General features: G+C 41.7%; 1 protein-coding gene across 2 annotated transcripts; it reads left to right on the top strand.

Annotated features, from left to right (window-relative positions):
* The first annotated feature begins 563 nt into the window (after positions 1-563).
* LOC102212459 (nuclear receptor ROR-beta-like) lies at positions 564-12597 on the top strand. Of its 2 annotated transcripts, XM_005721141.2 has the most exons (10): positions 564-1014; positions 6569-6654; positions 6766-6907; positions 7598-8122; positions 9148-9269; positions 9732-9864; positions 10355-10462; positions 11178-11288; positions 11800-11912; positions 11996-12597. In XM_005721141.2, exons 1-10 carry the CDS (start codon positions 1008-1010, stop codon positions 12155-12157), a joined length of 1509 nt encoding a protein of 502 aa, XP_005721198.1. In that variant the 5' UTR covers positions 564-1007; the 3' UTR covers positions 12158-12597. The 2 variants fall into 2 exon arrangements, with proteins under 2 accessions (XP_005721198.1, XP_005721197.1); XM_005721140.2 differs by lacking the exon at positions 564-1014 and having other exon boundaries at positions 6547-6654.
* The last annotated feature ends 1519 nt before the right edge of the window (positions 12598-14116 follow it).

Below are 14116 nucleotides of genomic sequence, written 5' to 3' on the forward strand. Positions count from 1 at the left end.
TCAATGAGCACCCAACTGATTATTAGTTTATCAGCTTGAATGTCAAGCGTGTTTCCAGGAGAAATATTCATTTTGAGCCTTTCATTTTTGCATTTCATTGAGGCCACATTTCCATACACCATTAATGCAAATCTGGAAAATATGCAACAAATGGTGTGTGTGTGTGTGTGTGTGTGTGTGTAGGGGGGGAGTACTCTCTGGTAAACAACAGCCTTTTGAAAGCATCATGACGCTTGTTTACATCTTCAGCAAGAGCCTGATTAGACAGGTATTAAATTTACATTGATTTATAGGTCACAACCTGTGCTGTTACAGTAAATTATGTCTTAAATGAGGGGAAACAGTGTGTTAAAGCAGAACTGACTGCAGGTTTAATTGCCTTCCTTTTCCCTGCTGGATGGTAATAATATTTATTTCTCACACTATAACTGTGTGCTGTCAGGAGTCGGGGTGGGGGGGGAAACAACTAGTGAATCAAACGCCAAGCCACCTTAAACGCGCTCCCGACTGCGCGTCCCCGCGAGAGCTGAGAGAGGAGCTGTCGGCAGTGAGATCATGTGAGAGTCCACGCTTGGAGAAAGTAGGTTAGCAGGGTAGACTGAGAGGAAAGCAGGCGGAGAAGTCACAGAGGCAAAAAGGGGGGGTCCGAGCACCGCTCTTCCACCGTGGGACTATTCTGTCAAGAAGAAGGAGGAAAAAAAAAAGTTGATCCAAATCTATTCACCAGTGCGCGGAGACAGTTACGATGCGAACCAAAGCGACTTCGTACACTCTTTTATTTTCCCCGGACTTTACCGAGCGATAAAAAAGAAGAGTTTCGGATAGCTTTTTTTTCTTTCCCCTGCCGTGGTTTGCGAAAGCTGCCTGCAGCTGGGACGAAGTTAATATTTACAGAGTAAATTGACTCTGGCTCCAGCGCCGTATTCCCCTCTCTCCCCACTGTCACTTACAGTAAACCCATGTAGTCCAGTCTTCGTCGTTTTTTCCAGAAATAAGAAAACACCAAAATGAGAGGTAAGTTTACTTTTTTTTTTAAAAATGTCACAATAAATGAGTGTGTTTTTTGGGGGTGAATTTTGTATTTTGTGGTTATGTACGGGCTGGAACAGCCACATGTGTGCGCACAGGGATTTAGGAGTGCGCCTGTTTTCCTCTCAGTTCGCGTTAATCCCTCATGACTGGATTATAGGCGCACAGAGCTGCACGCCAAACGCTAAAGGACGCAGCGCTGGAGGCATGGCGTTCACTCGTGACAAATGCTAAATGTTATACATGTTTACTTTTCTTTCTTTCTTTTTTCCTATGCATCTGCTTATTATGATAACATCAGACCAAGTCCTAAATGCACACATGCGCATTTGTGCTTTGTAACTTGTGCAGTGACAGACCTTACAAACCTACCCTTTTAAATAAATAAATAAGGAAACTTAGAAGTGTGAGCGCGATCTCACCTGAGACTCCTGTAAATTTTGCCAGGGCGTCCATGTTGGGGTTATGCAATGAGGAGAGGGAGGGGCGTGGAAGGAGGATGTTGTTAACCAAAACTAGAATTATGTAATCGAGATGTTATTTGACCTTATCAGGTGTCTAATCGGCTAAACTAAAGCTTAAATAGGCCACATTTAGTAATAATCACGCAATCGAACATCATAATAATTATAAATTAAGACATAATCTTGAATTTGTAAACTTATAACCATATATTTTGTTAATATTTCCATATATTTGAAAAATAAAAGAGCCCTTCAAATGCGCGTGTTTTCGTGGGTTGTTTTTTGTTTTGTTTTTTTGCAGCTGATGTTACAACACGGATCTGAGCAGCAGTTTGTGTAGTTGTGTTATTGTTGTGATGCGGTGGCTGTGGCAGCATGGCCGACTGTGTGAGTCTACAGAGGGAGACGGACCTGGCTGTTCCACTGACCTAGTTATGTCACCCAACGTTATACAGCACACACAGCGGAAGGAGGGGAAGCGGCTCCGGGAAGCGTCGTGCCGCCCGGACGTGCGGCTTCATGTGTGATTACAGGCTCGATGTTCACGGTGTCGCTCCCTGACACAGGCTGAACTTGAACTTGGACTTGAACTTGGCCTTGGCCTGGGAAGAGGGCAGCTCCAAGTGATAAAGGGAAGGGGCTTTTATAATGAAATACTAAAGATAGTTAGATACGATTTCACATGAAATCAAACTAGTCCTCAGATTTGCAAAAAATGCAAATCACTTTCATATGAAATCTTTTTACTCGTTGGAAAGAGGCAGCATATAAGACAACCCCCTCCAATTACAGTGGTTTTAAAGAGGCTGATAGGGTTCTGATGGTTGGATCTGTTTATGTTTGGCAATTTGGGAGTTTTGGCCAGAGCAAGGATTACTATCTATCATGTACAGGAAAGGAGATTACCTGCAAGGAGTTTGGGGGGGTTTTTGGCAGGGGAAGAAAGATCGGGTTTTTTTCTCTTGTACTTAAAAGATAGAGAGGTGGGGAGGTAGGGAAGGGGGGTATCTGGTGGAGGGAGTTTCCCTTTCTGGCAGGATATTCAAATGTAAACAATCCACAGCCCTTTCTTAGTTGGCTGCACTCAAAATGTAGTTTAGTCACACAACCTGTCGTGTCCTCACTGGAAAAGCACATCAGCATTTTTTGCTATTTTATCCCATCTTGAATCGTTTTGGTTTCAGAGTGTTGAGTCATTCCAAATGTTTAGGCATGCAGATGGGCTCTGGCCTGTTGTGATGTCTGGGCTTCTGACACTTCCTCTCGTTTGCTGCACTAGACAGCACTTCTACAAAATGTGTTCCACTTATTTATAACCTAGCAGACAGTGAAAGATCACAAGACTCGTGTCATAAGCTGACAGCCAGTGTAGGAGGTCCGTGACTTTCTTAGCTCTGTTCTAATCTCTCCCAAGTGGGGCCTCAACTTGGGCCTCCACTTGCTTGTTTTTGCATCTTTTTAAATAAAGTAAGCTAAATGCACGGGTGGCCAGATTGTATATGTTAATTTAATGCATGCTGCAGTCTCAAGTTCTTGTGTTTTAAGTTGTATTATTCTAAGAGAGTTAATAAATATAAATATATATCAGAGATATAATTGAGCACATAGGTTGTTTAAGGCGGTTCCAATGTAATGTAGTTCCAATGCAACAAGGAACAGTCACAGTGGACTGTTGTTATACAGCTCTGTGAAACACTGTAAGCCTACACCCAATTAGAAAGCATGATACAACAAGCACTTCAGTGTTTCCAGTATGTACAGTATAGAGCTCCAGCACAAGGCCTCCACCTTTTGTTGAAGGTATTTTCTGCCAGTCATTATGAGTAGGTAGCAAAGAATTAAAGGCACGCCGCCTTTTATAAAGACTAGGATCGATCTTAGTGTATCACTTGTTATTTTAACCCTTTTAATAAACCGACACAAACAAATTGTCCTCCTTATAATTTAGTTTTTATGATTATATCATCGAGAAGTGGCATGTGTGCGTGTGTTCTTGCACGTATGTCTCAGGGAACATGTGGAAGGTAAAAATTCAGCTTTCTCTTTTATTAAGCTACTGACACACTGACATACTGACCATTTGACCCATAAGGCAGGCGGCTCCTGGGTGAATTACTGACTGTTTGTTCCTCGTTAGATGCAGAGAAGTGAACTGCTGGAAGCTCAAAGTCAGTGATTTTATTTCCTGTTTCTGTCTTTGCCTCTCCATACCCCACCCCTAGTGAATTAGCCTCTTTAGAGATAACAAGGTTACACATTTAGCTGCCTGATAAACACTGTGAGGCCAACGTGTTTGCCTGAACCGTTAAAGAGCCTGTTCCCTGTTTATTTTGTGCAAAAGGTTTGGGTGCGCCAAAGTCCTACAGACGAAACACCTGCCGTACTCAAACAATACTCTGCGTTTGCCATTTGCGTCATTTCTCATCATTTGTTACTAAGTTAATGTGTCACCCAGTAATAAAGCTACAGGATATATGAGCTATGTTAGCGAGAAGAAGAACTACCTTGATCCTTTTGGAGAGCTGGCTGTCTGAAGAGTGCTAAAGGTCACATACTTCAGACTAGTTTTCAGGGTTAAAGGTACATGTTTGGTTTTTTTTGCAGTTTAGTGTGGCCACTGTTGCTGTGTCGCTATCAGCATTTCAAGCAGCTGAATTTTTATCAGGTAGTTAGCTAACAGCAATAATTCTGTAATGATTAGCCAAATATCTGACATCTGAATATCCCTTAATCACTAAAGGCACAAAAGTCTGCAAAAATTAGGACAAAATGGCTTCTAATACATGCATGGGCTTCATAGTCTTTAATAATGGTTAAAATAATACTTTTACAGTGTTGGTCCAAAATCTAAATGCGTCAATTTGAGGGGGCATTTTTCACCATCCTATCACTAGTGGTGTTTTTACGTCAAACATTAACCAGCCAATCAGAAGAAAGTTAACCGGTAATTAAAATAGCTGCTATTTGAAAATCTATTTTGCCACCGACTGCTTCTTTTTAAGGCATACCTCTTAATTTTCTGTATAGATTTTGTTTTCTATCTAATCAGTTTAACTGCATGGCTGTTCCTTATTCAGAGCGACTTTAAAACAGGGGAACAGAGTAGATGCATCTGTTTCTGTCTCTGGTTTTTCTTGGATGTCTGCACAGATTCAGAAAAGAGGCCCATGAAAGTATGTATGTGTGGTTGTAGCAACAGGGGTGGCTGGCTGGGCATCTGTGTTATTCTGGCTCTCAGCACAGGACAGGAATAGAAGCAGAAGCTCAATGTCAAAGACCTGGGAGAGGAGTGGGGGCTGAATAACTGACATTCAAGTTCAGAAATGGTATGGTTTGCATGGACAGCAGCCAGGGACAGGAAGAGAGGGCAGTCACAGTTCTAGCAAATGTAGTTTATCTTTAATATAAAAGCAAGGTGAAGCCCTAATTAATCTATACAGAAGTAGGAGAAAACTGTGAAGGCCTGTGTTGGATATTAGGTAATGTGCTGTTTGTCTAGGCCTGCTATCGTTGCCTTTCTTGTTAAATTTGGCTGTTATGTAACCAAGCCAGTTTGCTAATGCAGGCCACAAGCCTTCAGGGAAATGTTTTATGGTGAAGTCTGAGCATTGTTCAGCTCCACCTTAAAACTGCTCCGCAGCGCCGGGATCGCGCTCGCCTCCCTCTCCCCCTGCAGTGGGAAAGTGTGTCAGTAGGACAGACCGTCCACATGGGCTGACAGGCTACATCGCCCGAGTGACGTATGACTCAGCCAATACCAAGAAGCTGCTAATGCAGCTCAGCCAGTGGGAGAAAGAGAGGCTGAGCAGGGCGGGTTGTCAGTGTTGCTAGAGTGAGCGTGCTGAATGAGTGTTGTTAGGAATGCTCACAGACAGGAGTTATATAATCGTGAGATGAGGGAGGGGTGGAGGGGAACCTGAGAGAAAGAGAAGAAGGAAGGGAGGGAGGGAGGGTGATATTTTTCCATTGCATGTCTGCAGCTGCCTTGATCAGTTGGAGTATTTCAGTCAACAGTTTTAGAGAAGAGACAGCCGACTGTGTCATTAGAAAAAGAAGTGGAAAGTTGTGTTTTCCAGTACCTAAGAGTGCAACAATTCCTTCTCAATCCCTAAGTGCTTTTCCATACGTGATCCTCGCGGCACAAAGGGTGATTTTGTAAATCAATCTAGGATAGTACAGGCAGAAAACCTCTGCTGTAACTATCATATGATATAGAGCTTGTCGTCTCTACCGCGACCTAAAGAGAACGAGTCTTTGTGTATGTGTCATATGTGCAAGTGTCATGTGATTTCATATGTGGTTGTGAACTCTGTTGCCTCATGGGGGCCATTTACAGGGCGCAGACAAACACAGTTTATGGCAAGTTCTCATATACACTGTGTGCTAATTGCGGGACGGTTTGTTTATGGGGTTGTTGACATTAAACAAATAATCGATGCCAGTGCTACATAGTGGAGATCACTCAGTGGACTAATTACAAGATGTGTTTTTGAGTGGTCTGGGTCAACGTCAAAATACGGTAATAATTTCTTACCAATACCAATGAAAAGGCCTGAGGTGCATTGTTTTCAGTTAATCATATGGTGTACCGAGCAGTTTACAACACAAAGAAGTTCAGAGATCAGAAGGCGTAAAAGTGGTGCGTTTGGGAGAGAAATCGGGATAGCGCAGTCTAAAGGCTAAATTTGTGCCTGGCTCAGGGAACAGAGATGTAGGACTAGCTTTAATTGTATTAAGCTGATTGAATTTGGGAGTGAAACTAAAACTTTTCCAGATTTTGAACAGTTGTAGGGCTGTGTGGACAACAGATGTTGGACTCCTTATTTAGGAGAAAGGAAAGCCAGCGCAAAACAGCATTTCTTTGCCAAATATGGACTTGTATGAAACTATTTTTGCAAGTCTTACTAAATATTTTTCTTCCTGTTTTTGTGTTGTGTGTTTGGATGTTAAAGCCAAAGTATGACTGAATATGTAGTCTGAAAGCCTAATGTGAAGCACGGCTTTCCTCTTAATTTTGAGACGCATTAAGGAGCAGTTTTCTGACCTCTCCTCCATGTTTCTTTTCATCAATGCAGCTCAGATCGAGGTCATCCCCTGTAAGATCTGCGGGGACAAGTCCTCAGGAATCCACTACGGAGTCATCACCTGTGAAGGCTGCAAGGTGAGCCCAGAGTAACGCCTTGGTATCAAATCTCACTTTAACCGAGCTGTTTTATCGAACGTTTGCATCTCATTCGCAGTGTCTGTATTTTGTCTTCTTGTGTGTGTTTAGGGTTTCTTCCGTCGCAGCCAGCAGAACAATGCCATGTACTCTTGTTCCCGTCAGAGGAATTGCCTGATTGACCGAACCAACCGTAACCGCTGCCAGCACTGCCGCCTACAGAAATGTCTGGCTTTGGGCATGAGCCGAGATGGTAAAAAACAAAATACACGCAAAAACCATGCACTTTATCCACCTTACCAACTTCCTCAGTCTTTAAACTTTTAACAGTTATCACAACCTATTTGGTTAATCTGAGACTTGCTTAAATAAGGGAAGTAAAGAGATATGTGTGTATTCAGTGACACGTAAGGCGTGTGGGTGTCATCGGTTTCAAAGCTGATGCCAGAGGAATTTGAAGACCTCACCAGTAAAGATCGAGATCAGCTGTTGTAAGAGGGTTGGTCACATATAGACCTGTTCTGTGGGCTGCAGAAAGAAGACAAATATTATGTGTCTGCTACCCAGGCCTGGGCTAATACAGTGCTCATATATAGAAATAGGGGATTCAAAGTGAGGTAACATATCCTACAATTAGACTGAGGAAGAAATGTTTACACAAGCTCTTGAATTAACCTAAAAAAAAATTTGAAAGTGCAATATCCTTTTATCTTTTCAGCAGAACTTTATTTAAGCTTTTATATTTGCTATTTTATATTATACTTATTTTATTCTGTGGAATGAATGAGTTCAACTCCATTTTCACTGTGCAGCAACATAAAATAATCTTTATCTGTATCTTAGCTTAAACGTGACAGTCAATCACATAATGTACATTTAATAAATAAAGCATGTAAAATGTAATTTGTTTGTCGACTATAATGAAAATATTTATGTTTTGCAGCGGTGAAGTTCGGCCGTATGTCAAAGAAGCAGCGCGACAGCCTCTACGCTGAGGTTCAGAAGCACCAGAAGTCCCAAGAGTGTGTGGGGTCTGGAAGCGGGGGCTCTGCCACTCTGTCCTTACCCAGGGAAGATGGAGTCTGTGGCAGCGGTGGGGAAGATGGCGAAGAGGGTTTGAGCAGGTCCTACAGCAGCGGCGGCTCCAGCTCCACCCTCAGTGACCTGGATGACATCGCCGCGCTGCCTGACCTGTTTGACCTGCCGTTGACACCCGAGGAGGCCAGCGAATACTGCAGCCTGGAGCTGCTCGGAGGCGGAGGAGCCAGTGCCGGGAACACCTCCAACTCATCGTCTTCTTCTTCCACTTCGTCGTCTATGTCCAATCAGAATTCCCCACAGCAGACCATGCTGGATGGCGCGGACAGTAATGGCATCCAGCTCCTGCACTCTCACACACATTCGCTTCTGGGAAACACACATGCACTGCTGGACCAGCTGCCTGATGACTGCTCAATAACAGACCTTGGTGAGTGCTGAATATAATAAACAACAAAAAAAAGTTCTTGTTCTTCACCCGTAAACCCGTGTGTACAGGAGTACCTCAAAATGTCAAATAGCGGTGGCTGATGTGTAACAGGACTTTATTTGACAGGATATAATAAAAGAGAAGAGTGATTTAGAAGTCCGTATTTTCCTAGTGCATGCTTTTCATGCAACGTTAATATTTCTTTCAGCCGTTTGACATAGTCACTCTTAATGGTTCGTGAAGCTTATGACTGATTCTGGTTAAGCAAAGCAGAGTCAGTCTGGATCATTATTTCAAGTAAAATATGCAGGCTTTGCTTTGAGAATTTACAGTGAAATGCTAAAAGTATTTCTTTGTCAACAAGGGTTGAGCAATAAGTATAATATACTACATGAAAAATAAGTTAACAGCAAAAAAATAAATCATATTCAATTCAAGGACAAGGACACGGTTCATCAAAAGGTTGATTTAATAAAAGGAATCTGAGTCATACATGCTAAATCTAAAAGCAAAGAACGTTGGCAAGTGTTATAAAGAACACAAAAAAATAATAATAGTCAAACTATATAGTAAATCATCTCTCCAAAAACGGCAACGGATGAAGGGATGGGTGTGTTTCGGGTCTCTGGAGATCTTGAGCGTGAACACATTTCACTTTACAGGTGTTGCAACCACAGACTGTGAGGAATTGAATGCAGTTTTGGTTTTTGAACTTTTAAATCAACCAAAAAAACCACTTGTGAATAATAAATGCAGGAGGTGGTAAAATGACAAACGGCTGTGGAAATAAGGTGAGGAAATGAGCCATTAACACTCCTGTCAGGGTCAGTCAGCAGTAACCGCAGAGTGGTGCAAAGCATCTAGTAATTCAAGGTCACATGGCCATGGTCTGTAGATGTGTAAACAATACCAGTGTTACACTGTAACTCTGCTGAGCTCAATGCTGTCTTTCCAAAGCGCAAAATCGGTGCTACCGCAAATAAACAGCACTGATTGTGTGTGTATATACCCGTTTTGTCTTACAGAGCACATCACTCAGAGTATTGTTAAGTCGCACTTGGAAACGTGTCAGTACAGCACCGAAGATATGAAGAGATTCAACTATGTACAATATACACCTGAAGAAATGCGTACTTTTCAGAACAAGGTAAATAATCCGCACGTGCCCTCCTGAGGATCATAAGGAAAAGGAAAAAAAGACCTAAACCAAGAAGACTGATCCTATTAGTGAGCATGGGTTATATAGTCAAAGCATGATGGAGCTTATTCTTCAGTGGCATACACCCCCAGTCCTCATCTAAAACTCACAGTAAGCCACACTATTGCTTGGCATGTTCTTAACCGTGAACATCCATATTGTGGTTTTATGAGTCAGTCGGAAAATTAGAAAGACACATGTGTCCATAAGATTTACTGTAATATGCAAGTTTTTCATTACTTAACAGAAAAACAAAACTATTTACATCTATATTAATATTTGGGCATCAATGATCGTATTTCTTTTTAATGGGAGGCTAGGCATCAGGATGCTGTCCATCACATTATCATTGTGACATTGATGAACTTTTAGAACTTAAATCTCTTCTTTCTTGCACACTTTGCTTTTCAGTCTGCTGAGTGGATGTGGCAGCAGTGTGCACACCACATTACCAACGCAATCCAATACGTTGTGGAGTTTGCCAAACGTATTGCAGGCTTCATGGATCTGTGTCAGAACGATCAGATCATTTTGCTGAAAGCAGGTTAGTGCACAGTCTATGAAAGCGCAAATACTCTGTTCACTGAGTTTGTTCTTCGTAAGTAAACAAAGGCTGAAACTTACTAACTGTGATTCCTTCTGCTTTGTTTTTTTTGTCTCCAACTCTACCTTTGCCTTTTGTTTTAACTACCCGTTCGTTTGTTTGAATAAACTATACGCTCCTGATCTGAACACTGTACCGAACACATCAAATTGCGCAATCCTGGTGGGAAAAAAACCCAAAACATAATTTTATGTTACCTGAATACCTGCATATATCTGACAATGCATTTCTGTAAATGTTTTGAACTTTTTAAAACACTTTAAAACTGTTCAAAAATGTCTTATATATGCCGTCCTTCAATCTGGGTCAAAATTGCTTACATCTTGTTGTTTGTTTTGTACGTGTTGGAGTATCTTGGGCTTTTTCTATCCTCCCCTCCTTCTTTCTTCTGTCTCCATCTTTTTTGCTCTATCTGTGGCTCCGTTTTTAGGTTGCCTGGAGGTCCTCCTTATACGTATGTGCCAAGCGTTCAACAGCAGCAACAACACCATTTTCTTCAATGGAAAATTTGCTTCAGCTCAGTTCTTCAAAGCACTAGGTGAGTATCAGAGCATTAAAAACAATACAATAAATGTCGGAAATATCACATTTCTTTTTCTTTATGCAAAGTTTATAATCAAACATCTGTTCTAAATGCAATATGCAAATCTACCATTAGTGCATTCAAAACTGCCAGTGATCCCACTGTAAGAAATACAGCCAACACCTCTATACCTGTTACCTAAACCCTACATTGATCAACACAAATCATTATTATAAATGACATAACAGTCATAACTGTCACTGTAATGCTTTTTCTCTAAGATAGTTATTTCTCTTTTATTCTTATCAGCAGCAGTTCGTCACAACGAGAACAGATATTAACGTTAATTAGAGCTAATTGAAACCCTGCAGATGGATTTTCCAGTTTTTGCCTCATTTTTGCCTCTGCGATATCACCGGTGCGCTCTAACAGAAGAAAAATCAGCTTTAAAAACATTTAAACTCATTTAAAGGAATGCTGCTCAGGTCTCATTTTAAAAGACAGATTGGTCAGTGGGGAAGGATTTTCCCTTTTCTTAAATACTTCTAAGAAATCAGATACACAGTAATCTGAGTAAGAAAGCAGCTCATTTAACTGTTATGAAATTTCCAAATCAGGAAGAGAGACCGAGATCTTCAATCTCTATGCATGTCCTGTTTCTCTAAGCAGTGCTACCTTTATGATTATTATTTCTGACAATTAACTTATCAAACACAATGCATGTGTGCAGGCTGTGATGATCTCGTCAGTGCAGTGTTTGACCTGGGGAAAGGACTCTGCCGTCTACAGCTGTCCGACGACGAGATGGCTCTCTTTAGCGCTGCTGTCCTTCTAACGCCGGGTGATTATCTTTCATGCACATCTCCTTGTCGCTCATACACACTTATAAAAGCAAACAAGCTTGAGAAGAGCTACACATTTGACTGCAAAATAATAGTGATAATCAGAAAACAGGTTACACTTACATTCATGTATTAGTTTTGCTTTAGATGTTTATTCTAAATGCAATACTGATTATTAAGCTAACTTGCAGTAAAAAACCTTAATTTGGTTTCATGCATCCGTGTATCAGCTTCAGCATCACATTTGTGGGTTGCTCGGATGACAAAAGCGTAGATCAGTTTCATGACATAATTGCATAAATGAAGCTTTAATCTACCTTATTTATCATTTCCTGGGGGATATATACAGTATCAGGCTGGGAGAGAAGGTGTAGAAATCCTGACACTTGATGTTTCTATTCGATTGGATGGTGTCAGCTAGCCCTCACATCTCTATCAAGGCTTTCGTTTAAAATCTCATCTTTAGAACCTACACTGTAGGTGGCTAATATCTAAATGTCATCTCTGTAGACCGACCCTGGCTGACAGAAGGGCAGAAGGTTCAGAAACTCCAGGAGAAAGTCTATCTGGCTCTGCAGCACAGTCTACAAAAGAGTGGCGCATCTGACGAGAAACTGGACAATGTAAGGTTAAGCAAACGTTGCCCTTTTTAAACACGCAGTTACGCATTCACATGTTTACCCTTGTATTTTTTTCATCCCCACAGATGCTGTCCAGGCTGCCTGTAATGAAGTCCATCTGTAACCTCCACATTGATAAACTGGAGTTTTTCCGTTTGGTCCACCCAGAGACAGCCTACAGTTTCCCACCACTGTACCGGGAAGTGTTTGGCAGCGAGATATCTCTGCCGGACTCCACTGACAGCTAGACAGGCAGTTAGGCAAAAGACAGAGAGAAAGAGAGAGAAAGTGCATTAAGATGTAGGGAAGCAAAAAAAAAAAAGAGAGAGAGAGACAGAGAAGGGTAAGGATTTTTAAGATCCACAACCAGCAGTTAAGAGACAATCCAGGACTTTAAATTTTCCGTCTCCCATGATCCCAAAGTAGTCCTCCACTTTCCCAGCAGGCAAAAGCACCTTACACTACAGACCACACATGCTCACGGTCCTCTGCATATTGTAGCATTGACAACACACATATGGGTGTAGTAGTAATAATAATAATGATAATAATACCACAGCAGCCCACTAAGCATGTAACAGCTGCAAGCTCTAACACATGTTCAGCATGTGATCCACTGCGGATCACCCAACCATTTATGAATGTACCTCATCAATAAGCACAAAAAAAAAAATCCAAAAAAAAAAATCAATAAGCACCAGTGCACAAGCGAGAAACAAACAACAGAGAATGTACAACCCTGCCACTTTCGAGACAGAGTTTTACAAATAGCGTTTGTATAAAGTTGCATCAAGTAACAAGTCTCCCTGTTCTTGCAGCTCTTAGTCGATATTCATGCATCTCAGTATGGTACGTCCGCGTATTCATACAGACAGCATCCTTGTACTGACCATCACTTAGGGACCAAGATCATGAGTCAAAATTTGTGGGGGTTTTTCTCCATGACTCACAACTTCGGCTGAACTCAAAAAGCTAAGTACCAGTTTCACTCACTTATTTAGACAGTGTTTGGTGCTGCCTTTTTGTAGGCTCTTGTAATGCAATGACAAACCTCAGTCCCACGCACCCCCTTCCTTGTAAATGCCACTTAGTGACAGGACATGATGAAATTATCTTTAATTTATATACACATTTATAAAAGAAATATTTTAAATAAGAATGTAAATAGATAATAGTATATAAGTGTATGGAGAGAGTTAGAATGTGTGAGTTCCGTTTGGCATGAGAGGGAGAGAGAAGAGGATAGCAAGACGTGAGAGGAGGATTTTTTTTTTTTTTAACGGATGGATACGTGAGGAGAACTGATATTTGGACTGGAATTTTTTATTTTATTTTTTTTGCCTGGATGATTTTTCCTCTCCTGACAATACTCTCAGGTTTGCACGGCAACCAACAACCCCAACCGGGCAAAGGCGCGGCCGTCACCCCAAGCGACGGGTTGGACATTTGCTGCAAATGCAACACAGCAGCGGAGCCGGTGTTCTCGAACTTAACGAAACAAACATTGTTTTGAATTTGAACTGTCAGTTTTCGGTTTGCACTGTGGCGTCCCGTCCCTCCGCCCTCCCCTCTGCCTAAAAAGACAAGAGGATAAACAGTAAGGAAACGAGAATGCAAAAAGGCAACTGACGACTTCAGGAACTGCATAACACAAGCGGACAGACCAGGACTGCCCACCTGTTTCTAACCAGCAGTCAGTACACAGCTAAACTGTCTTCACTCACAGTGTTTCAGGTGGTTAAAGGCCGGGATAACGATGGTCCATAATATGTATCATTAACCTTCTTTGCTGGTTGGTGCAACTGTATTATTTTGTACATTTGCTGTTCCTCTCTCCTCCTGTAGTCCCAAACCTGACACTTGTCTTATTACGAAGCACTTATACTTTTCCTCGTTCTCATTGGACACTAGTCTAAGGCCAGACAGAGCTACCAGCTGCCCCCCTGAGTTGGGCTTCAATGCCAGTTAAGACTTCATTTAATCTGTTGAGCTATTTGTATCTTTTGTTAGAAGCCTGTCACACAAAAGTCACCCATAACTGTTTACATTTTTGATGTACATAAATAACACACGTTCTAAAGGTTCTATTTTAGCATAGAGATGGGGATAAATGTCTTACGATGGGCGATGGTTGTCGAGCAGAGTCCAAGGACCTGCTGCCTGCTGCTCAGGGAGCTAGCTGTGATCTCCTGTCCCTTTATTACCAG

Source organism: Pundamilia nyererei, unplaced genomic scaffold (genome assembly GCF_000239375.1).
Source record: "Pundamilia nyererei isolate P.nyererei 1_Seehausen unplaced genomic scaffold, PunNye1.0 scaffold00004, whole genome shotgun sequence".
NCBI lineage: Eukaryota > Metazoa > Chordata > Actinopteri > Cichliformes > Cichlidae > Pundamilia > Pundamilia nyererei.

Bases quoted from the DNA above. Each gene is read 5' to 3' on its own strand.
- LOC102212459 (XM_005721140.2), top strand. From the start codon at position 6,547: ATGTTTCTTTTCATCAATGCAGCTCAGATCGAGGTCATCCCCTGTAAG. The intron at 11,289-11,799 runs GTGATTATCTTT...TCATCTCTGTAG, and splicing joins TGCTGTCCTTCTAACGCCGG to ACCGACCCTGGCTGACAGAA. The intron at 11,913-11,995 runs GTAAGGTTAAGC...TCATCCCCACAG, and splicing joins CTGACGAGAAACTGGACAAT to ATGCTGTCCAGGCTGCCTGT.